At 38.0% G+C, this 27,062-nt stretch overlaps 1 protein-coding gene across 2 annotated transcripts in view; it reads left to right on the plus strand.

Annotated features, from left to right (window-relative positions):
• The window catches only part of LOC134531575 (sodium/potassium/calcium exchanger 4), a 758,952-nt gene that overhangs the window by 203,033 nt on the left and 528,857 nt on the right, over positions 1-27,062 (plus strand). For both annotated transcript variants that reach the window (XM_063367287.1, XM_063367288.1), the window contains exon 4: positions 18,234-18,421. In XM_063367287.1, coding sequence (XP_063223357.1) covers positions 18,234-18,421 — 188 coding nt within the window. The remainder of the gene's footprint in view (positions 1-18,233; positions 18,422-27,062) is intronic.

Genomic DNA, 27,062 nt, shown 5'->3' on the forward strand with positions numbered 1-27,062 from the left:
TTGACAGCTCCAAATGTCTCCAGCAGCTCCAAATGCTCCAACAGCCTCCAAATGCTTAACACAGCTCCAAATGGCTCCAAATGCTTGACAGCTCCAAATGCATAACACAGCTCCAAATGGCTCCAAATGCTCCAAACGGCCTCCATATGCTTGACAGCTCCAAATGTCTCCAGCAGCTCCAAATGCTCCAACAGCTCCAAAAAAAGGCTCCAAAAGCTCCAACAGCCTCCAAATGCTTAACACAGTTCCAAATGGCTCCAAATGCTCCAAACGGCCTCCAAATGCTTGACAGCTTCAAATGTTTCCAGCAGCTCCAAATGCTCCAAATGCTTGACAGCTCCAAATGCTTCAAAAGGCTCCAAATGCTCCAAATGCTCCAAACGGCCTCCAAATGGCTCCAACAGCTCCAACAGCCTCCAAATGCTTGACAGCTCCAAATGTTTCCAGCAGCTCCAAATGCTCCAAATGGCTCCAACAGCCTCCAAATGCTTAACACAGCTCTAAATGGCTCCAACAGCTCCAAAAGACTCCAAATGCTTCAAAAGGCTCCAATTGCTCCAAGAGCTCCATCTTCATTTGGTTCCAACTGATTCCTATTACTTTTATCGAACTTGGCATGATTACTAACATGTCTTTATCAGTATACATTTTGACTGGCAGTGGTAACGTTTTTTTACACCTTTAAGTTATAAGTTTTATTTAGAAATCAGATTTCGATAAATGATAGCTTCCATCTGGAAAGAAAATATATTAATTTATCTTCAAGTTTATACACATACATGTAATTTAATCCATTATTGTATGTAGCCAGCTTCCCTCAGTTCTTTGAGTATGAAGGATATTTCTTTAATGTTCGAATAGTTTCCTGCACAAAGCGATCCATGTAGTAGTCGTAGCCTGTTAACCAATATGTTAGGATCTTCCCATGAGGTATAATCAATCTCTTCTGCTGCCTTCATCATCCTTGCATGTTTATAATAAATATTATCTCTGGTTTTTATCGTTTTAACACCAACCACAAGGTCACTTTCGTCATCTTGCCAGTGATTATCACAAGCTTGAACAGGATAATTTATTTTATTACGTCGTTTCCAACGTTTTGGTCTCAGACTGCCATCACAGTCTTCGCTCTTGCATGCTTTTGGTGCTTCAGTACAGTACTCAATCATGTCAGCCTCAGATGTGTCACCACAATCTTCAATCATGCCAGCTTCTGATGTGTCACCACAGTCTTCAATCATGTCAGCACCACAAACTTGATCAGGATAATTTATTTTATTACGTCGTTTCCATCGTTTTGGTCTCAGACTGCCATCACAGTCTTCGATCTTGCCTGCTTTAGGTGTTTCAGTACAGTACTCAATCATGTCAGCCTCAGATGTGTCACCACAATCTTCAATCATGCCAGCCTCAGATGATTCATCAAAGTCTTCGACCTTGTAAGCTTCAGGTGGTTCTCCATCTTTCACATTTTCATGGAGACGACTAGATATTGGAGTAAATATATTTTCATTTCTAATGTGGTTACAACTTCCTTCGTTTGTTTTAAATTTTAAATTATTATCTTGATCTAGATCAGTAATTTTAGCATTAGCTTTTTCGCCTTCGTTCCTCTTCCGCGATGTTGTAGCCCAGTCTTCGTTATCTTTATTCATCTTAATTGTACAGGTCTTGTAATGTCTATCCAAGTAATATCTTCTACCAAAGGATTTCTGACACTGACTGCAATGAAATGGTTTTTGACAAGGACCCAAATTACACTCGCTTCTCTCATGTCGTTTAGCATTCTTTCTCAAGGTAAACACCTTGCTACAGTATCTACAGTGATGACGTTTTGATACTGCAACAAATCCCGTTTCAGGATTCATATTAGTTATTGAGACTAATGCCAGATGCAAACTAAGAGTTTTAAATTAGATATGTTACTTAAATAGAATTTTTTAATTATTTCATCAGCGAAAATTAATTTATCTCATTCAAAGGTACTTGTTGCAAGTAGTTCTGCTTTTCAACAACAGATGTCGCCACATGTTACTTGCAGGTAAATAATATTTAGTTCTTTTATGCGGGATGCGGGATGCTCACTAACGATCGCAAAAGAAGGATGGCTTCGCTAGACTCCAAGGAGAAGGAAGTTCGTCCATCCTGTTAGTGCTTCTTAGATTTCTCAGAGATTATTTGACTGAGTAATGATATTTTTTTTAAATTTCCACCTGATAAAAATATTACAAGTGCTGATTTATTGGCAGAATTTCAATAATTAAATGCGACCTTGAATAAAAAATGACATGACTCATTAAGTAAAAAATTCTTCATGCAGAGATCAATTCCTCATCAGTAACCAGAAGCACTCGGAGAAAACCATCAGATGTCTAGTCAGGAATAATCAGAAGCACCCAGAGAAAACCATCAAAATATTGTCAAGAATAATCAGGAGCACACGGAGAAAACTACCATAATATTGTCAAGAATAAACGGGAGCACACGGAGAAATCCACCATAATATTGACAAGAATAATCAGGAGCACACGGAGAAAACCACCGTAAGTTTTCTTTAATATCATAAAATTTCAGGAAAAAAATAATACTAAAAATGAAAATAAATTAATAAAAAATTAAAAAAAAATAAAATAAAATAAATACATAAATATATTCTGGCTTGTACTAGAACTCTATCTTTGTTCAACAATGAGAAGTTCACAAGCTAGCAGAATATATTTTTTTTTTTTTTTTTATTTTATTTTTTTTTAATTTTTTATTAATTTATTTTCATTTTTAGTATTATTTTTTTCCTGAAATTTTATGATATCAAAGAAAACTTGCGGTGGTTTTCTCCGTGTGCTCCTGATTATTCTTGTCAATATTATGGTGGATTTCTCCGTGTGCTCCCGTTTATTCTTGACAATATTATGGTAGTTTTCTCCGTGTGCTCCAGATTATTCTTGACAATATTTTGATGGTTTTCTCTGGGTGCTTCTGATTATTCCTGACTAGACATCTGATGGTTTTCTCCGAGTGCTTCTGGTTACTGATGAGGAATTGATCTCTGCATGAAGAATTTTTTACTTAATGAGTCATGTCATTTTTTATTCAAGGTCGCATTTAATTATTGAAATTCTGCCAATAAATCAGCACTTGTAATATTTTTATCAGGTGGAAATTTAAAAAAAATATCATTACTCAGTCAAATAATCTCTGAGAAATCTAAGAAGCACTAACAGGATGGACGAACTTCCTTCTCCTTGGAGTCTAGCGAAGCCATCCTTCTTTTGCGATCGTTAGTGAGCATCCCGCATCCCGCATAAAAGAACTAAATATTATTTACCTGCAAGTAACATGTGGCGACATCTGTTGTTGAAAAGCAGAACTACTTGCAACAAGTACCTTTGAATGAGATAAATTAATTTTCGCTGATGAAATAATTAAAAAATTCTATTTAAGTAACATATCTAATTTAAAACTCTTAGTTTGCATCTGGCATTAGTCTCAATAACTAATATGAATCCTGAAACGGGATTTGTTGCAGTATCAAAACGTCATCACTGTAGATACTGTAGCAAGGTGTTTACCTTGAGAAAGAATGCTAAACGACATGAGAGAAGCGAGTGTAATTTGGGTCCTTGTCAAAAACCATTTCATTGCAGTCAGTGTCAGAAATCCTTTGGTAGAAGATATTACTTGGATAGACATTACAAGACCTGTACAATTAAGATGAATAAAGATAACGAAGACTGGGCTACAACATCGCGGAAGAGGAACGAAGGCGAAAAAGCTAATGCTAAAATTACTGATCTAGATCAAGATAATAATTTAAAATTTAAAACAAACGAAGGAAGTTGTAACCACATTAGAAATGAAAATATATTTACTCCAATATCTAGTCGTCTCCATGAAAATGTGAAAGATGGAGAACCACCTGAAGCTTACAAGGTCGAAGACTTTGATGAATCATCTGAGGCTGGCATGATTGAAGATTGTGGTGACACATCTGAGGCTGACATGATTGAGTACTGTACTGAAACACCTAAAGCAGGCAAGATCGAAGACTGTGATGGCAGTCTGAGACCAAAACGATGGAAACGACGTAATAAAATAAATTATCCTGATCAAGTTTGTGGTGCTGACATGATTGAAGACTGTGGTGACACATCAGAAGCTGGCATGATTGAAGATTGTGGTGACACATCTGAGGCTGACATGATTGAGTACTGTACTGAAGCACCAAAAGCATGCAAGAGCGAAGACTGTGATGGCAGTCTGAGACCAAAACGTTGGAAACGACGTAATAAAATAAATTATCCTGTTCAAGCTTGTGATAATCACTGGCAAGATGACGAAAGTGACCTTGTGGTTGGTGTTAAAACGATAAAAACCAGAGATAATATTTATTATAAACATGCAAGGATGATGAAGGCAGCAGAAGAGATTGATTATACCTCATGGGAAGATCCTAACATATTGGTTAACAGGCTACGACTACTACATGGATCGCTTTGTGCAGGAAACTATTCGAACATTAAAGAAATATCCTTCATACTCAAAGAACTGAGGGAAGCTGGCTACATACAATAATGGATTAAATTACATGTATGTGTATAAACTTGAAGATAAATTAATATATTTTCTTTCCAGATGGAAGCTATCATTTATCGAAATCTGATTTCTAAATAAAACTTATAACTTAAAGGTGTAAAAAAACGTTACCACTGCCAGTCAAAATGTATACTGATAAAGACATGTTAGTAATCATGCCAAGTTCGATAAAAGTAATAGGAATCAGTTGGAACCAATTGAAGATGGAGCTCTTGGAGCAATTGGAGCCTTTTGAAGCATTTGGAGTCTTTTGGAGCTGTTGGAGCCATTTAGAGCTGTGTTAAGCATTTGGAGGCTGTTTGAGCCATTTGGAGCATTTGGAGCTGCTGGAAACATTTGGAGCTGTCAAGCATTTGGAGGCTGTTGGAGCCGTTGGAGCCATTTGGAGGCCGTTTGGAGCATTTGGAGCATTTGGAGCCTTTTGAAGCATTTGGAGCTGTCAAGCATTTGGAGCATTTGGAGCTGTCAAGCATTTGGTGGCCGTTGGAGCATTTGGAGCCATTTGGAACTGTGTTAAGCATTTGGAGGCTGTTGGAGCTTTTGGAGCCTTTTTTTGGAGCTGTTGGAGCATTTGGAGCTGTGTTATGCATTTGGAGCTGTCAAGCATTTGGAGCCATTTGGAGCTGTGTTAATCATTTGGAGGCTGTTGGAGCATTTGGAGCTGCTGGAGACATTTGGAGCTGTCAAGCATTTGGAGGCCGTTTGGAGCATTTGGAGCCATTTAGAGCTGTGTTAAGCATTTGGAGGCTGTCAAGCATTTGGAGGCCGTTTGGAGCATTTGGAGCCATTTGGAGCTGTGTTAAGCATTTGGAGGCTATTGGAGCATTTGGAGCCTTTTTTTGGAGCTGTTGGAGCATTTGGAGCCTTTTGAAGCATTTGGAGCTGCCAAGCATTTGGAGCTGCTGGAGACATTTGGAGCATTTGGAGCCGTTTGGAGCATTTGGAGCCATTTGGAGCTGTGTTAAGCATTTGGAGGCTGTTGGAGCTTTGGGAGCCATTTGGAGCTAAGAAGTAGTCGTTGCACGTCTATGCAGGGCTAAATGTTTATAAGATTGTTGTTGGCTTTCGCAAGTGATTCTGTAGTAGGATAGAAATTGTGTAATAAATATTATGTTTGTAAAAGACTTTGAGGTGTTTTATTTCTCGAACCTGACACTTTTCTGGTACTTTTTTAAAATTAAAGTTGTTTTGTATCGGCCAGGGATCGAACCAAGGACCTTAGTCGATCTAATCAATCAGTATATAGATTACAAATTTATTTAATGAATTTTGAACTTTTTCCCGAATCTCTAGCATTACAATTACGAATTTCCAATATGGTGGTCTTGGTGTCTGATAGGATGATGGTAGTAGAGGATTTAAAGTCTCTTTAAGAATTTTGAACATGGTTTATTGAAATTATTATTTTTTATATAAAATTAAATGTTTTGCATCATTCAGGGATCGAACCAAGGACTGGAGCGGATCGAATCAATATGTAAGTTAATGAGTGATATATTTAATGAATTTTGGAATTTTTCCCGAATTTCTAGCTAAATAATTACGGATTTTCAAGATGGCGGCCATATTTCAAGATGGCGGGTGTCACAGTAATAATAAATGATTACTGCACTCTAGCGGATACGAACTAAACTAACATGGTGTCAGCGCACTCTCGTCGACGATACAATGATGATGATGGCTTCCAGCATCGAAGACAAGATGGCGGACATGACGTCATACTAGGTGACGATATATATATATGCTTTAAGAAAAGTGGTGGGAGTCAGTCTGCCAAAAGTCACCACGGGAGGAGGATCGGTCGCCATTTTTAATTTTTTTTTTGGCCTCACCGGGTTCGAACCGAGGACTCCGAACTCCGTGTCGTAAAAGTATATTTTTTAAATATTTTTTATTAAAATTTTATTAAATGGATTTTTTAATAAATTTTAAAATTTTTTTCATTGAAATCGGATAATAAATAAAAAAGTTAAAGATGGCGGCCGTAACGAAAATTGCAACGGTGACGTCATCGTCCAATATGGCGGATAACACAATGCCGGAATTTTTTAGAAAACGAAATGACGTCATCCAAAATGGCGGATCCAAGATGGCCGCCGGGGTCAAGGTCAAAGGTCAAGGTCACATCCTGATAGAGGCTTAACTGAGGCTTGAGTTAAGGATGCTTAAGCCTCTATCAGGACATTTCTAGCCGTTGGGATTTTTGAGGAATAAAACGGGAAATTTTCCCTCGAAACGGGAATTTTTCCCTCGAAAACGGGAAATTTTTTCTTAAAACGGGAAATTTTGAGTCATTTTGAGGCATTTTTGAGGAATTTTGAGGAATTTTTGCCGCCGTGACGTCACAAATCCAAGATGGCGGACACCGGCACCGGCACCACGCGCCGGCGCCAGATCTCGGACCGGCTATCCTATACTACTCATACGACATCTTATTATTGCGGGGGAAAAACTCTCAGCTGATAATAATGCTGCTACAGAATTTGTAGCAACATTTGAGAAGTTGGTCACAGAACAGAAACTTGTACCCGAACAAGTGTACAATGTAGACAAAACAGGCCTAAATTACAAAATGCTTCCAAAAACCAATCTAGCTGCTAAAAATGAACCTGTGTTAGGAACAAAGCTGGCTAAAGACAGGCTCACAATTGCAACCTGTAGCAATGCCACGGGAAGCCGCTTTGCGGGCCTTCCGGCCAGTCGCTTCCCCGGGTGGCTTGTTCATCAGTCTCCCTTCCCGATTCTGCCACGTCGCACCCCCCTCCCCCCCCCCCCCTCGTTCTTCGTCATGCGGCGTCGGGGGATAGCTGTTGTGCCTCGTCGGCTGCCGTGTCTGCTTTGTCTGTGCCTGCGGTGATGCGGGCGCAGCATGTGGGCCTGGGAGTTGGGGGGGAGGTTGTTCTCCCATTCCTCTGGGTCCAGTGACAGCTCGCATGACAGCAGATCATATAATAGATCTTTTGATTCCTGTACGGGCTCTACTCTTAAATCGAATGACTGGAGGAGCAATGCCCAGCATATCAATTTGCCTATACATACATACATGGTATGCAATGCATCCAAGCAAACACCGATTGTCTGTTCGGAGAGTGAATTATCTACCTTCGAGGGGGACTGGTACTTCTTCATTGCCCAGACTACCATATGCACTCTTATTCATTGTATGTGCATTGTGTGTTCATTGCGTGTTCAGTGTGTGTACATTGCATGCCCTGTGTGTGTAATTTTGGGTGCACTTCTTCACCTGTGTGTGTACACTTCGTGTCCTCTGTGTGTATTGTGTATCCATTGCGTGTCCAGTGTGTGAATTATGTGTCCATTTCTTTTGTCGAATTTGCTTCCAAATGTGCTTCCTCTATTAAGTGTGCTTCATTTTTGAATGTTGTTTTGACTCTAGTATTATAGTAAATGTTTCTTGTTTTGACAAGCATTTTAATAAATCAGTCTCATGTATATAACCGAGCCCAGACGAAAGGACTTTCAGTTTGTTACTGGCTAGGACGGTGTAAGGATTGCTTAATATGACACATTTGATACATAGGTTACATAATAACCTGTTTTGAAGACCTTGATGGAATCATTACCATATTTAACAGTAAACGTGATTAACATTTTACCATTGTCTACGGGAACCGTGGCATCAGCCGCGATGACGTGAAGCAGTTCCCGTTGGCATACATATTTTGTAGTTTTTGTTTATATTCTAATGTTTATTATTGGTATTCAATATACTTTATAACGCTAAATTAAATTCGCAGATACAATTATTAATATTAAATTTTATTTACACATTTATCACCCCCTAGGTATTACATTTTGCCAAAATATTAAAGTTGTGGTTATTTTTATTCATATATTATTATTTAAACTTAACTTCACTTGTTACAATTAATTTTATTCCGAGATATAATATTCGATCATAAAAATATTCTAACTTTTTTCACCCCTGAGGGCTTGAATCTCGCAAAGTTTAAAAATTGTGGTTGTTTGTATTAGTATTTTTATAATTGATACGCAATGCCATTAATTATGCTTAATTAAATTCGAAGATTTTATTAACCATCTATAAATTATTATTACCTACCCTTGTTTAAACCCTCGGAAATGAAATTTCCCAAATTTAAAAATTGTGGTGTAATTATTGAATTTGTATTTTTATTTTTGGTAACGAAAATGTTTTCTTTAGCTTGATTCGTTTCAGACACATAATTAATTTACCTTAAACCAAATTTACCCCTTTTTTTACCCCTATTAAGGGCAATTACTTAAAAAATATATTGCCTAGTTTTAAGTAAGTCAAAGACCTTTCTAATCAAATAAAGTTCAACAAAATCGATCAAGTTTTTTATAGATGCTCCATCATAAACACAAACAGACAAACGAACAAATAGACAAAGTGATAAAAAATAAAAATAAGAACTTTATTTTTGAGTTCTCGATAATGTTAATAACCGTCGTCATGCATCACCCATTGACGTAAGACATGCCACGCGTGCCTGCGCGAATTACAAGGGTCGTCGTTTAACAGCCCCCCCCCCCCCCCCGCCAACCAATTCTGCAACCCAAACGGCGGCTGCCCCGTGCCAGACAAACTGGTAGAAATTCCGTAGGCCATCGCGCAAGCTTTCGACGCCCTTCTCGACGCTTCGGGCGTCGGGTCGGCGCGGGATGACGTGACTCGTCATCCTGAGCCGTCGCGTGAACTAACAATGCGCTTCTCGACGCTTCGGGTGTCGGGTCGGCACAGGATGACGTGACTGGCCCCAGCCACGCTCGTCACTTCTAGAAGGGGCGCCAGGGTCTATATAAGCCTGGGCGCCGGCCTCCGCGATGGTTGGTCGGCGAGTTGGAGTGAGCTGCTCGGCGATGGAAGTGCGACGACGGCGACGGAGTGCGACGAGAGTCCGGAGACGGAGGTCCACGAGGAGTGTTGCGGCGAAAGTTTAACGAGGGGTGTGGCCCAGCGAGGTGTGTGGTGTGTAAGGACTTGAGGTACTGAGTGCGAGTAATTGATTTGTTGGCATTTTAGGTAAGAATATGTTTTAGTGTTGTAAATATTAGTAGTAAATAAAACTGTTCAATAAAAAAAATTGGGCTATCCCTATACGAACCCAGTCATTCCCAATCTACTATTATTAAAATCGTAACATTTTGGTGTCAGAAGTGGGATAGCCCTAATTAAATAATTTACATATAATAAATAGTAATATAAAATTTGAATTTAGATTTTCTATATTAGATTAGTGTTAGGAACTGTAGTAAGTGAAGTAGTTTTAAAATATAGTGTTAGTGTATAGAAGTGTGTTTGGTAAGCCCATAGGGGAAATTACAGTGTAGTCTTAAGACAGTAGTATTAGGCGTGTGGTATATCTTTACAAGGAAGATGGCCGCCGGCGAACTTAAAAACGCAATGGCTTTCTTGGCCGAAATGAATAATAAAATACAGAAGGGCCAAAAAAATATGAAGAGCCAAATGAAGAACTGCCCAGAAGAGATGAAGATTAAAATTGATGATAGCCAAGAAGAAATGAAGAGCCAAATGAAGAACTGCCAAGAGAAAATGAAGAATAAAATTGACAATCGCTAAGAAAAGATGAACCAAATGAAGAACTGCCAAGAAGATATGAAGAATACCACGAATACCGAGATCGAAGACATGAAGAGGGGTCAGGAAGATATATGTTATGAACTAGTGGCTGCTCAAGAAGAATAATTAAAGAAAAAGATTGTTGAAATCAGTGTTCAGTTGGAAGGGAAAGCGCAGTGTTTGGAACAGCATCTTGCATAACAAGAGCAATAGCTAGCCGAACACGAAGAAATGGTGGCACAACAGCTAGCTCAGCTTAAGCAGACCACCGAACAGTGTGTAGCTGCGGTAACTGAAGAGTGCCCTCGGATGATCAAGGAAGCTACATCGGCTATGAAAAGTTGCAGTTATTCTGAAGAATTGAAGGTGGAAGGCACAACTGGTCACCCAAAATTGAAGCTACCCACCTTTGATGGCCAATCATCATGGGCTGTCTACAGGCGACAGTTCGAGGCAGCTGCTGAAGTGAATAACTGGGACGAGGAAGAAAAGACTACGGCACTCGTCTTGGCCCTGCGAGGATCTCCACTATAGCTGCTGCAGACCATACCAGTTACAGAGCAGAAATAATATGGGGTATTAGTAGAGGCCCTTGAGCTGAGGTATGGCGACCGACACATGGGCTAGGTGTATAGAACAGCCCTGAAGACACGTCAACAGAGATATTAAGAAACCCTCCAAGAATTCGAACCCGACATCGAGTGGCTCGTGCACTTCGTCTACCCAGAAGTACCCACAGAGTTCCGCCAGCAGCTAGCCAATAGTGCTTTTATAGATGGGCTTAGAGATGCATAGGTTTAGCAAACTATTTGTTTGGCCCGACACAAGAAGAGTTGCGAGGCCTCGGTCCATGCCCTGGAAATTAAGGCAGTACGCAGTGCCTCAAGAAACAATTGCATCAGGAAAAGGAGAGCTGGACTGGAACCCTACGATGCAACAAATGCTAGAAACACCACTAATGAAGAAGATATTCTCAGTGCATTGAAGAAGCTGCTGAATGATACTCCAGGTAACCAGATCAGGAGAGCAGGAGGACGCCCGCGGTGCTTCGTCCGCAGTGAACCCGGACACATACAATGGAACTGTCCTACATGCAGGAAAACAACTCACCAGAAAGAGAAATAGGATTATGAACAGGGAAACGAGCAATAGCTGGTGTGAGGGCGCGCATGCCAGCTTTACAGGAAATGGTAGCCCCTTGGGATTTTCCTGTATCTGTATTTCGTAGAGGACATGACAGTTTGTTCCTTAATGGATGGATCAATGGCAGACAGTGTTTACTTACTGTTGACACAGGGGCATCTGCATCCATAATCCGCTAAGACAATGTAATTAGAGAAAAGCTGAAGAGAACACCCATCACATATAGACTTAAAACAGACACCGGAGACACTTCACCCGTGCATGAACAGCTGGATTTTGTAGATAAATATTGGAACTTGGACATTATTACAGACCTTTCTTGTTGCTATCACCGATCAGGTAATATTAGAAGTGGACATAATGAATCGATACAGATTCGTTATTGATATGGAAGGACAAGTACTATGTATTAAAGATGAAGAGGTGGCTTTGTTTACCCATGACCAATTTTAAATTCTGGTAATGCAAGTGGTAGTTAGCAAATCTGTTTCTATTCCAGTAAACCATGAGCAGATGATAGCAGCTATGATTATGGGAGACCCTAGGGGCAATATGAACTACCTGATAGAACCATATTTCAAGTTTGGATTGAAGACACTCCTGGTCGCTTGAAGCATTTCAAGGGTGGGCGAGGTTGTAGCAGTCAGGGTGGCCATCCTCGACACTCGAACAAGGGTTCTAAAACCGGGAGACCCAATATCAAGCTGCGAACTCGTCTCTTGGGTAGCCCAATGCGAGTCTTCCTTAACTATTATACATGATGTGCAAACAGTGAACCAAAATCTAGAGCATATACTAAGGCGACGCCAAAATAATCTAACATGGGGGGGGGGTAAATAGAAGTCACAGTTTTTCTGGTAAACATGCAGGATGTATTTTCCTTAGGGAATAATTACCTTGGGAGAAAAAGCCTGGTCTGACATCGCATCAACATGGGTGATGCACAGCCAACCCGACAGGCATAATGACAGCTGCCTCAAGCGAAACAGAAGAAGCTGAGAAGTTAATCACGGGTATGATGGAAGGTGGTGTAATAGAACCATCACCAAGTCCTTGGGTCTCTCCAGTGGTTTTAGTGGCGAAGAAGGATGGCCAACTGAGGTTCTGTGTGGACTACCGGAAGCTGAATGACATCACCAAAAAGGACAGCTACCCTCTCCCATGTATCAATGTCACATTCGATACGCTCTCTAGCACCAGATGGTTCTCTACATTGGACCTGAAGAGTGGTTACTGGCAAGTGGAGCTACACCCATAGAATAAGGAGAAGACTGCTTTCACGACAGGTAGTGGTCTATTCCAGTTCACTGTATTACAATTTGGGTTATGTAATGCTCCTGCAAATTTTTGAGAGATTGATAAAACTTTTCCTGCATGGCTTGACTTGGAAAACATGCCTAGTATATCTGGACGACATTATTGTAGTAGGAAACACAGTGAAGAAACATTTGCAAAATCTCCAGGATGTATTCGACAGGCTTCGCCATGCCCCACTTAAGTTAAGTCCTAAGAAGTGCTTCTTGTTTCAGCATGAGGTAACATTCCTTGGACATATCGTATCACAGGATGGAGTGCAAACAGATCTTGAGAAGATCCATTCTGTTATGGAGTGGCTTCAACCTAAGAATAAGCATGAGGTAAGAAGTTTCCTGGGACTCTGTACCTTCTATAGACGGTTTGTTACCGGGTTCTCAACAATCGCAAAACCCCAGAATCAGCTGACCGAGAACAAAAGACAATTTATATGGACTTCAGCATGTGTGACTGAAATTTAAGACTTCGAAAAATCCCTGTGTACTAGCCCCATACTTGCCTACCCCCATCTACATGGAGATTATATCCTCGACACAGATGCGAATGGAGATGGTTAGGGTGCTTTCCTGTCCCAGGTTCAAGATGGAAATGATCGAGTAATTGCATACTACAGCAAAGTTTTGTCTAAGCGTGAATGCAACTACTGCATCACAGGACTAGAACTATTGGCTGTAGTGACATCTTTGCAACATTTCCACAAATATTTATATGGGAGAAAATGTCTTTTATGAACTGACCATGCCGCACTTAAGTGGCTACTACAGTTCAAGAATCCAGATGGACAACTTGCTTGGTGGATTGAACAGATACAGCAATATGATTGTCGGTTAGAACACAGAAAAGGCCGAATTCACAGCAATGCCGATGCCCTCTCCCGAAGACCTTGCAAAGTAGACTGTAATCATTGCAACAGGGCAGAGAAAAATGAGGGAATCGAAGATATTCGGCGAAAAAAAATAACTAATGGGAAGAAAAATGTGATAATGCCAGCTTGAAGGCAGCGTAGCGACAAGATCCTTTTAACCTATCATAAGCTGGCCAGAGAGAGGGTACTGGACTTTCAATATGGCATGAGATATCCAGTGACCGAAGAGCTGTGAAAGCTTATTGGTCTTAGTGGGCTACCTTGAGAATTGAGAATGGGCTACTCATGTGGACATGGGAGAGTCCAAACGGAAAAGTAGTTACCATGCAACTACTCCTTCCAAAGAGTCTAGTGGCGCTTACAATTACTGCAACGAGGACCACTAGTTATATGGTTCGCAGCACGGTACCAACATTATTTTTCATACGACACACAGGTAGTCGTCAATCACGGTTGGGGAAAAATGGTCATTACATGGGGATTGCAGTTCCAAAACCAACTCTGAATAGGTGCCATGTGCGCCTCTTCAGTCCTTTTATTCCAAGACAGCATCTTCCCAACTCAAACTTTTTGACTCGTCATACGAGCCAAATCAAGTACTCGATCTCCGAGAATAATTGCCAAGACTGCCAACACGGACTTGGGTAATCTTATTTTATAATCTCGGGAGCGTTGCACCTTACCACTGAATACCAGGGCTTCCGTATCAACGTGTGGCGCTTTAGGGCAGCATGACTTCCACAGGTAGGCGGGCAGTGGCGTGGCTTGCTGGTCTTATTTCTATGTGCCCATTATCCTTCAGCTCCCTCTTTACTGCAGTGGAATGGGTGTATGTAAGTATGTATGTATATATAAATACACCGAAATCCCAACGGTTCTTTGCTTTTAGATTAATCGAATGAAGCCTTGCTCAGAGCACATTTCCGGGCTACCTAACATTGAAATGATCTAACACAGTGGTTCCCAACATTTTGTGGTTCATCTCCCCTTTCTGGAGGTTAACTAACACCTATCGCTCCTCCCCCCTTTTTCAATTTCATTATATGCCTAATTTTAATTTGAAGTAAACTGTAAAAAGTAAAAATAAAGTTTTATTTATTTAAACATTTAAACAATTTAATTACCGTATATAAAAAACAACCAAATCAGTTTTATCCGGTCAATCTTAAATAAAATATAAAAAAAATTACATTTTTTACAGATTTATTTTTAAGAACAAAGAACTAAGATCATTGACATACATAAAAAAATAGGAGTAGGGCCTACATGTTTTCATTTTTAAATTGGAATCTGGAAAAATTAAGAAAGTTGACTGTTAAAATATGAAAAAATTATTCAAATAACTTTATTAACACTAGAAACAGCTAAAGCAATCATTCAAGATTATTTGAAAGTTTGAAAACATTGTTATTGTTTTATTTTACCTTTTCAATGGCTGCCTTGTGCTTGGTGTATTTCAGTTAAAGCTTGAATATCCGGCTTTATGTTAGTCAAGTTCAGACGCAAGTCACCTTTTAGGCAAATGTCCAACTTATTTCTTTGTTTTGTGAGGAGCTGAACAACAGAACGAAATCATTTTTCAACTAAATATGTTGATGGGAACGAGATGAGAAGTGGTTCAGTTTTTCCCCAAAGTTGTGGATAAGTGTCCATAAGCTTCACCCATGCTAACTCGTAACCGCTCTGCTTGAAAATGATTTTCGCCTCACAGTCATACTTCAGATCTAGAATCCAATCCGGAATTTGTAACTGGGTCAAATCTTTAAATCTTGATTCCATGTCAGTTTTTAACTGGTCAAGGTGATCAGTAAAAATTAGGATTTTGTTTTCTGGGAGTTCAGGAATCTCGTTATCTGACCCAGAACACTTTTTAAGGGTCTAAAACTGAATCAGCTCATTACGGCCAATATTTACCTTGTGAATATCAAACTTGTCAATGAATGATGAAATAATTCCTTTGGCCTTGATAAGGGTCATCTTGTTTTCTTGAAGCCTTATATTGACTTCGTTAATTTTTCAAAAATATCTGTAAGGTACGCAAGTTCAAACTTGTGTTGCTTCAAATTCTCACTTAAAACAGGATCAGACTTGTCGAGAAACTCGGTAACTGTGTCAAATAATCAGAAGAAATGGCGCAAACAGTTTCCTTTGGAAAGCCTCCTCACGGCCGTATGTAGAAGCAAGTGTTTTAATTCCTCATCATTTTCATGGCATTGTGGTCGGAACAAACGGTTATTGAGGGGATTAGCTTTGATCTTGTTGACACCAGCAATAACCAGTTGTAGGGTTTCATGCAGGACACCACTCAATTTTTTCGCAGCTAAGTGTTGACGAAGAATGACACAGTGAATAGTGATGACCTCTGGCACTTCTTTCTTAAGGTGAGCTAGAAACCCAGATTGACGACCTAACAAGGCAGGAGCACCATCTGTTGCGCAAGCACTCACATTTTTTAGAGGAATCTCTTTTTCCTCAAAATAACCTTGCACCACTTTAAAAATCGACGATCGTTTCGTATCAGTTATCAAAGTTCTAGCAAACAACATTTCTTTGGTAATTTCCTTTTGTTCATTGATAAACCTCACATAAGCTAATAAAATTGCTTTGTTATCAATCACAGTTGATTCATAAATCTGAAATGCAATTTTTTTTTTTTACAACAAATTGGTGAGTTTGGATTCAACATCCGTGGTCATTTCGTCAATTCGCCTGGAAACAGTATTGTTGCTGAAATGAACCGATTGACTTATCTTATTATATTACTAGGGCCCTCGCCTAGCATGATTTCAACAATTTTTTTGGTAGCAGGTAAAACAAGAGTCTCGCCAATTGTGTGAGGTTAACCACATTTAGCGATCAATAAAGACACCTCGTAAGAAGTAAGAAGACCTTTGTCAAGATCAGTTATTTGTATTTAAATAATTCACTCACATTAGTCCGTTTATCAGTTTTAGCTTTGAGGTATTGAAAATAACTAAATTCTTTACTCACTTTATCACTGTGTATTCTTGATAAATGATCTTTCATTCGCGAAGGCTTTATGGCTTCATTACTAGTAAATATTTTATTGAACAAAAGACAATGTGGAAACTGCACATTTTGCGGTGACGCGATAAAACCGAATTTTAAATACTCAGCTGAGTGTTGACGACACTTCTTCTTTTTCGATTCCATTGTGCATGAACTTCTACACTTCAAAACAAACACACAAAAGCAGAAAAGACACGCACAAAACAGGTGGTGAGGCACACAAAGACTGGTGAAGACTAAAGACGAATGTAGGTCAATGGCAAGTGGAGGGGGAGGGGGAGGGGGTTGAGTCACCAGTCGGCCGCGCTAAGCAACAATAGGTGGGTGACTGTGGAGAGGGGTGAGTGCTGTGAGCTCGCCGGCTAAGAATAGCTAGTGACTCATGCTATACGGCAACTTGTACTGCACAGTATTATTTTAATTTTTCCCCCTTTGAATACTCATCGCCCCCAAATCGCCCCCCACTTATTTATTGCCCCCTTGATAACCCAAATCGCCCACTTGGGGGCGATCGCCCCCAGGTTGGGAACCACTGGTCTAGGACTTTTAAGATAAGTGAGTTCAGAGCTAACAGGCTGCCTAACTCGCAAGGATGAAGTGCGCGCTGAGGCGATGTATAACTGGTTGTGCACACGTCAGGGATTAGACACGTCAAATATTGGAAACACACACGTTTCTCTTTTGTTACTTTTAGGTGTCAAGAAAAAACACTGGTAACAATATACTGCAGGACATTTCATATTTGCAAAAAAAAAGATGAGAATATTAATTTTCAGCATGCTTTATACTTGTTTTGCCACTTTTCGTTTTTTTTTTTTTAAATTTTAAGTTTAAGTACAATTTTTTTGTCTCGTCCCTTAACTGCTTAATATAAGAAAGCGACGCCGTTTACTTTTCGTTTCTCTCGCTGTGAAAGTAAAAAAAAAAAGCTAGCGCTCATTCGCTGCTTGTTTGCCGTGTGGTTATTAGCTCCAAAAGATCTCTAGGACCGAGCAGGGTAAGAACAGTGGACAGTGGGGGACTCCATAACCCTCAGAATTGAGAGAACTAGTCGATCGGAGATATGGTCATTAGGAAAAACTGTATACTCTCTTTAGTAATTATATTATTGGAATGAAATTATGTGTGATACAATTTTTATATTAATTGATTAAAAATAAATTAGTTTTTGGAAAATAGTTAGAATGAATTTTTTTAATAATATGAATTTGTTTTAATACATTTTCCTTTAATTTATAAATCATTACAATTATTTATAATATGTGGAAGAAAATTAATATGTAAGAATGAAAATATTGTAGTATATAAAAGCAGTATTAATTTTTTTTTACGAATGATAGCAACTACTTTAAAATTTATGTGTGCCATTGGTAACAAAATCATTAAAATATAACAGCAATTTACTTAAAAAATAAGTTGAAATATTATTTTATATCATGATTTAGAATTCAAAAACAAAAATTGCAGAAGCATGATAAATGTTTGTTCTTAATATGGCTAAAATTAAAAGCATGTCCATAACATCAAAAATGTTCATATAATCTGTCTATAGAAATAAAGAAAGAGTACTACAGTACTATTCAAGCTTCATCACTTTTCAAGTGGTTCGCGACTCAGGAGTGACACAATGTCATTAAGAGTACTGTACAGAATATACATTGTGCTGTACTCTGATGAGGACTAATATGTGTGTGTTGGCAGCACTCAACATGTCAAACGATGTGGCGGGAGCCACCTTCATGGCTGCAGCGACTTCTGCACCTGAGCTCTTCGTTAATGTCATCGGCACCTTCATCACAGAAGGAGACATTGGTGTTGGCACCATTGTTGGCAGCGCCGTCTTCAACATCCTGGCTGTGGCAGCCTGCTGCGGCATTGGCGCTGGTATTGTGAGTATCGATGTCTTCTTTACTGCCCGGATAAATTGTAACCACGTACAAGGTTGTCTTTATTATACCAACCATGGCCGGCTGTTGCGTTTTTCGCAGTGCATTTAAAATCATCGATTTTTGCTTACCTGTAGTTTCAAAAATTTTGTCCTTCATAGTGATTCCTTTGTCGAACACTCCGTCTGCGGTACCTTGATACAAACAATTTACTGGCATCTAAAGTTCTCGTTATTCTTGCCTGTTATTTATGCAAATAATCTTGCTGTAGTCAAGGCATTATCCAAAATCATTTCGGTTCCTGTGTCACTCACTTGTCTTCCCTTACCAATTTATTTTTGCTGTAGTGATATATATGTTAAATAATCAATATGATGATAAAGTGATAATGGTAAATGGCATCAACATTAACATTTGAAACATGAATCCAAACAACGTTGTGTCCAACAAAAATGTAAACTTTACAAAATAATAAAAATAAACTATTTTATGCTCAAAAAACAACTCTAATTTCTTAATGTAATTTAGACAATTAAGTTCACTACATCATTAAACAATATAATGTAAAGGTTTCAAAACATTGGGCCTATGGTTAATTCACATCTGATTAATGGTACAAAAAAATTTTTTAGCAGAAAAAATATGTGTCTATAGATTCAACGTTTGTCTTCTTCAATCTTAAATACACTATCTTTATAATTCAAAATATTTGTTAAAAGGAACAACAAAAATAATTATGAAAGTTAAAAAGCCTAAATAATTAAGAATACCTATAGTTACCGTTATATCCTAATTTTGCAGAATTCTAGTGCATCATTTTCTGTAAAAAAATATATTGCCATGCACTATAATTTGTCAAGTAAGATTATTGTTTTCATTGAATGATACAATAAAAAATATTACATACCAATGTGCAAAATATTATTCATTTATTAGTTTTTAAAGGAACTTCTCATTTTAGCAGAAATATTCCGACATTTCTTTTTTTTTTTTTGCTTTCTTAATTGGTAAACCTACATTTTACATATAAAACCTAAAGAACCGAAATGTTCATAAAGGACCAATTTATGTTCTTGATTACTTTTTTCTATTTGTAGTTACATTTTCGCATAAAAACTTAGATTAGCAATTTTAATAAAAAAAATTATAAAGAAATAAGAAACTTGTAAAATTACTATTCGAGTAAATAGCATATGAATATGTGGTTTGTCTTTTTGAAGTCAACAATTTAAATGAAGACAATTAAATGGTAAAAAATTATAGCAATTAGATGGTAGCTGCATATACTTAAGAATGTTATTGTTCCTAATTTTTAAAATAAAATTTCCCTATGATCATTATATGTTTCCATAATGAGGCACATAAGGAATGTATTACACATATATACATCGGTAACATTAATATTCAACAACTTGTAAAACACTATAAGCATTACTAAGTAAGCTATAATATACATTTATAAATATTATTTTTTTAAAAAAATCACTTCATATTTTATTTTTACTCAATTTTAAACATAAATATAATATTAAATATTTCTTTGATAAGTCAAAAAGTTATTAAAAGGTTTTTATTTTTTTACAAAAACTTTGTATAAGACCTAAAGAAATAATATTATTTCGCAATAAAGGGCCAATTTTTAAAACTAGGTGATAAAATGTAATAATCTAGTTTCAGCTAAATAAAACCGTATAAGTTCTCCCATCATATTAACTTACTCCAGTATTTTTTTTTTCAAATGGATCGAAGAACATACAACCATAATCCAGGAAGAAATTGAAAAGCATTAAATGATAAAAAAAAAAACATTTCCGTGTTTAGAGACGGGCCTTATAAATTTTTCATCGTCAATCGATGCAATGTTGTCTTTAAGGAACCACATATACAAGTATTCCCCAGAAATGGTAGGATCACGAAGATATTTTGACTACAATTTTCACCAAAGTTTTTATACATTTGCTTTTATTTCCCTAGTTAGTAATGGAGCCAGTTAATAATGAAGCCAGTAGTACTGAATCCAGTTAGTCATGAAGACACTAAACGATGTAACCAGTTGTTCATAAAACCAATAAGCAATGCCTCTTTTTATTAACTAAGCCAGTTACTTAGAGACCCATTTGGTTAGAGCTATTTATTGAGGAAGCAGTAAAATCCAGTTAGGGATGGAGCCGGTTAGTGATAGAACCAGTTAGTAATTGAGCTAATTAGTATAAGAGCCAGTTAGTAATAGAACCATGGAGTAATGGAGTTAGTAATAGAGCCAGTTAGTAATGCCGCCATTTAAGAGGAAGCCAGTTAGAGAAAAAGTGAATAAATGATAGAGCCATTCATTTATGAAATCAGATAGTATGGTAGACAGTGATGAGTCAATTATTGAGGGAGCCAGTTATTAATTAAACATTTATTAATGGAGCCAGTAAGTTATCAAAACTTCAAGTAATAATTAACTTGTGGAAACAGTACACTTAATATTGTTGGTTCGGTAAAAAACTATATTTAAATAATAAACTATAGTATAATTTGTCTATCTTGTACATTTAACATAGTTAAGTCGTTGGAAATTATTACACATTAATTTTCGAGATAAAAAAATAATTAAGCTAGGCAATAGTAGTACGTAATTGGGCATACTGAGACAAGGTTTAGATTGAGGATTTAATATTTACAATGCCACTTGAATTGTGACGTTACGCGGCCATCTAAGATGGACATTACATTTGATATTTGCGTACATTTGCCAGAAATGAATCAAAATTTGCCAAAATTGACCCAAAATCCACTGAAATGTCCAATTTTTAGAAAATAAATTCCGCCAAAATATTTCCAAAAAATTTCCCTATCTAGAGGGAAAAATTGCCGCTTTGAGGGAAAGTTTCCCGTTGATTCCTTAAAAATTCAAAAATTCAAGAAACCTAAAAAAAAAATTTGACTTTATAAAGAACCTACATTCCGCAAAGAGGCTAAAAGTCCGCATACACATGCCTCCAATAAGCCTCTGGTGGCCATCTTGGATGGCCTTAACCTTAACTGTAAACTGGAAAATTCCTTAATTTTTGACAAAAAATTCCGAAAAAATTCAAAATATAGCTAACTGTAAATTTTAAGTAACTTATTCAGTTTCTGTGCGGTTAGATTCCTAACGAGAATAATTTATTAATTTATTAATAAAAAATTTAAAATTTCTTAATTTTAATTCAGTTAAAATTAGAAAAACTTTACTTACGTCACACCCACCCATTTAAATTGTTATGTTACCTTTTAAATATTTAAGTCAAGGTCGCTATTTTGAAAATCCGTAAATATTCAGCTATACATTCGGGAAAAATTTTAAAAATAATAAATAATAATTTTAATTCAAACATTCCGCATCTTGGATTATGACGCCACGGCCACCATCTTGAAAATTTGTATTATTTATGCTAGGAAAAAATGGGAAAATTTTTAAAATAAATAAAAAATAATTTAACAATTTTATTAAAAAATTAATTTAAAAACGAACTTACGCCATAGTCTTTAGTTCGAACCTTTTGAGGTCAAAATTAAAATGACGACAGATACTTCCTTAATGGAAGCCATCGACAGACTGATCCCCCTCTACTAATCCAACGGTAGATATATCGCCAGCTATTATGACGTCACGTCAGCCATCTTATTTTCGTTTGCTGGAGGCCACCATATTTTTTTCGTTTCCTGGAAGCTGAAATCTTGTTTTCTTCATATGCAGGCAGCCATTTTGTTTTTGTCTGCTAGATGCCATAATCTAGTTTTTTCATCTGCTTGAGTGTGCTGCCGCCATCTTGTTTTCGTCTGCTTGAGTGTGCTGCCAACATACTAGTTTATTTTTCACCCGATAGATTGTAGTAATCTTTTATTGCCATAGCACCCGCCTTCTTGACATTTGGATACCATCTTGAGAATTTGTATTTATTAACCTACAAATTCCTAAAATTCCAAAAACCATAAAAAAATTAGTCAATTCTATCAATATGCATGCTTGTTTCGATTATCGAAAAGTCATAAGAATAACTAAAGCTTAAAATAAAATTTAGTTTTTGTGACTTACTCTTTCTCCACACACCACTAGGTGAAGGGAATGAAGTAAAAAAGATAGGCAAGGTAGATCAACCTAAGATTAGGTACGACAGATTTATTAAGCTGTATATGCAAACAGAATGTTAACAATCAACAAACATGAAATGCATTCCTATTCCGCAAAAAAGATTGAAGATAGAATATAGACTTTACTCGAGCACTCTAAAAATTAACATTAAGTCTCTCAGACTAGATTCAAGGCAAACCTTAGTAATTGTCAATTAATCAAACAGATACTGCACAAAACTTGAATAGTTTCAAGCAAAAATTAGAAATCCAATGCAACTTATTAGAACTCTTAGCACAACTATTTAACAGGGGCGAAGAAGCTGGAGAGTAGTGTTACAGGCCACACCAACTGACAAATATTGCATATATCTAAATCAAATATCCACACCTTGTATGTCAGTACCTATGGACACATTCTCCTTAAATGAGAGTTATTCCAGCATAATTCACACTGACCCAAAGAGTGAATAACATTAAAAACCAAAAACATTTAAGGTACAAGTAAATTATAAATTCACATATAATGACTAGAAATATTTATATAATAATTAAATTACCAATCACACTTTAATTTACTTTCCAGCCATTTACTGGAACCAACCATCACTAAAATCCAGATATAATTCTTCCTTCGATTGTTATAATACTTTACACTTTTACTCTAAGTCTCGACAACGATGGTATTAATTCCTATTCACACTATAGTTTAATGTATAATCAATTGGTTTAAAATAGGAAACAGAAAACTGCTTCATGTATTGTTTCTCTTGTATGAATAATTGTAACCGCTTCATGTCCCATACTAATTTATAGTCAATTAGGCACTAACAGAATAACATATATTCTTCTCAAGTACATCAAACATTTTACGACTCTACTGAGAACGCCTATTTAATGCCGACACCATGCACTAAGATTTGAGAAATGGTTAATTTTTATTTTTTTAAATAACATATTATTTTCATTTATATCAATCCATCCACAGTTAATGACTTAAATTTCCAATGAAAAATGGGAGTTTATTCTACTAAGGCCATAAACTAACTTAGTTGCGCAGGTTCTCTGGTCCCATACGAAATAGTAGACATAGGACCTTCCCAACTCTTTGTTAATTGCAAACAGGCCTGCACCAAAACAACAGAAGACCTTCCCATGTCTCGTGCCTGGTAACATGACTGCTATTTTCATCAGCTAGACGATGCGAAGAATCCATGTTGAATGTGGTCACTTCCCGCATGAAATTATCAGAAACCAAAAAATATACATTCCTGCATTCGTATGCGAAGATTAATATAGCCACCATGCTGGTTTACTAAGATAACAGCAACACGGTGATCCTATCGTGCATCGTACTGCTACCTAAACGCACATATTCCTCAGTGACACACTCTAGCTGCCAGCCATAACGAATAAAATTGTGTAAAATTGCATAAAATGCTACATAACAATTCTTACACATCCAAGTACGTAGAAGTCACACAATCTTCTTTCCTCTATCTGAATTACTTTCCTCTGCACAACAACATCACGCTACTCATTGCGCAAAACTAACAAAAACAACATTTCCCGAGCCATACCAACCTTGGGAAGCAAAGAAAAAAAATACATCTCCCATGACGTCTACATAGGAGCTCTACGAGAGCCCTTCCCGCAGAGACCTTCCACAACACAACAAGCCACTATGTCGCATGGCCAGTGATTCACAGCGCAACAAGAATGCGCGGCAATCCACAAACCTCCGCAAACGAGGAAAAAGGATTTGCGATAGCAAAGCTATGTCACGTCTGTTTCTTATTACACTTCAAGGAGTTTATTAATTATTCTCGCTACGAAACAAATTCTCTATACAAGTTACCTTACTGACGAATTAAATATGTTGTCACGTTGCCTAACACGAACGTCTTTTTTTCGACACAAAAAATACATTCCAAACAATTCATGAACAACGCTTTACGTTTGGTTGGAGTGTTTTCGGATCACGAGACCAGGTCAAGTACAATGTCAGATATATAGGCCAGACATCTCCAAACCACAGGACCTTCTTTGTCGAAACATATTTCAAGTTCAAGACAAAGTATTGGAAACTACGCACATTCAATTAAATAAAACACATTACACAAAAGAAAAGAACACACAATAAACACACAGTATAAAAATTACACACACAGTACACTCACTGAACACACAGTACACACACAAGAACACAAGGGACAAATTACATGCAATAGACATACAGTACACACACAGGACACACATTAAACATACATTACGCATACAGGACACACTGTAAAACCACAGGACACATAGACAATACACACAAAGGACTCACAGTACAAACACAGTACATTCAATGAACACATAGTACACACACTGGAAACACAATGACCAAACAGCACACACACAATGAACATACTCCGAGCACACAGTACACACAATGAACCAAAAATATACACACTGGACAGAAAATTGACGCAGTACAAACAAAGGACTCATATATGACACACAGTACACACACAAGACATGCAATGAACACACAGTACAATCAATGAAAACACAGAACACACACAGTACACACAATGGACTCACAGAACACACAATGAACACACACAGTACACACACAATGAATATACAGTACACACTTTCAAGGACTCAGAATACATAAACTAGACATGCAATGAACAAACAGTACACATACTGAACATGAAAAGGTCATGTAATGTATACATTTAATATGCAGTTGCGAGAACTCATGCTTAGATAAAAATCAGATTTCGTGAAATAATAACATTCACTTTTAAAATCCAAAACATAATTGTTATATTTATTTATACACATTCGGGTACTCTACCAACCTTTCCCAGCCTTGTTAGGGTCAACCATTCCGAGAAAGGCCCGCAGTGGAAGTTGCCCTGAACCTTAGGCTCAATGGTGTCTTACCTTAAGGTGGAAAAGTATTTAGGTACAAAGGTAGGCCAACTGAACAATGTAACGCCCCTCGTGCCTCAAAATTGAATTATTTTAAATTAATTAAAAAGAGCCTTGGAAACTTGCTGGGTAAGAAAAATAAGACAATTAAGTTATTGACCAGAGGTGGCACGAGGTGGAGAACAAGATAATTTGGAACTCCCTGACACAAGCAACTTGGGAGCTGGTGGATCTTTTAAGGGAACAAGGTATATCATAAATAAATTAACACTACACAAGTAGCTTGGTCTATAGGTTCCCTGTTTTATTATTAAGGAATTTTGTGTTCGTATTATTCAAACCTGACAATAAAAATCTTAGTAATTAACAAAGTTAAAGGGGGGGGCGCCCCAGGATTATTTAAAATAATACACATTACACCTTAACAAAATATTATTACATAATCAAAAATTTAAAAATCGCACCAAATTTGATTTGTCCAATTATTACATCGATGATTAGTTTTATTGACTCTACATATTCTTGAGGAAAGCACTGTTCGCTGGTAGGCTATTCATTCGATTAATGTAGTTCGTAGCTAGAAGGTGGGGGGGGGGGATGTTGATTTCACATTACCACCCGGGTCTTCAAAAAATAACGTCGGGTCGCGGAAACCTCTCTTCTATCGTGACCCGCAGTGGAGGTGCAGGACCACGAGCTGGGAGCAATTTGTCTCTCCAGCACTTCGACCCTGTCTGAAACCCAAATCAAATTCAAAACGAATTAGACTTGCTTCCAGACAGTCCTACACCGTCGGCGCAAAAGGCCAACAAACGGGAATGGGGGGGAAAAGGCCGGATTACTCACCAACCAGGGTGTAGAGTTCGGAGCTCACTAGGTGTCCCGCGCCGACATCAGGATGCCGCGGACCGAGAAGTCAGGATGCGCGGACGAAACCAGAATTTTTAGAATTAAATAAGAATATATAAAAATTTAACTAAGCATGACTTTTCTAAAAACTACCTCTGCCTGGCTACTGTACAAACGGGATCACATCCCTTAAGCAAGCTGACTACATTCTCGTGCACGCGAAAATCACCGTTCCCGCAAAAGGCCTCTTAGCGCAGAGGACGTAGAGGAGACGTGGTCAGTAGCCGAGGTCAAAGGGCTGAGTCCTCGCAATCGGACAAAGCACCTAATTAAATCGGGCGGTAAGGCCCCGGGTCAAAGGAGGGGGTAGGTTCGGTTCTAAGCCGAAAATTTCCGAAGGAGTCCGAGGCGGGCGTGTCAACCACACGACATGCGCGCTCTCTACAGGACCGAAACGAAAGCAACGAACAATCGACTTCTCCGGGCCGCGAGAGGAAAGCATAGTGCCTTATGGCACCGCGACGCTGCTTTCTAGCGGCGTAAGGGGGAACTACTTGAGGTGGTGAGCAGACTTGCCACCAGGTGTCATGAGGGTAAGCTCTGCACGCTGGCGACCAGGCCCGCGGTTACTTTTTCCTCCGCTAGATGTCAGGGATGTGTCTGTCGGACCCGGGAGAAAGTTTTTGCATCAGGTCATCGTCCCGTCCGGTCACTGCTCTTAGCTTAATTTCTCAGAACTAGAGTGAGGAGGAGAGAGTGGAAGGGGGGG

This window comes from Bacillus rossius, chromosome 5 (genome assembly GCF_032445375.1).
Source record: "Bacillus rossius redtenbacheri isolate Brsri chromosome 5, Brsri_v3, whole genome shotgun sequence".
In the NCBI taxonomy this organism is placed as follows: Eukaryota; Metazoa; Arthropoda; class Insecta; order Phasmatodea; family Bacillidae; genus Bacillus; species Bacillus rossius.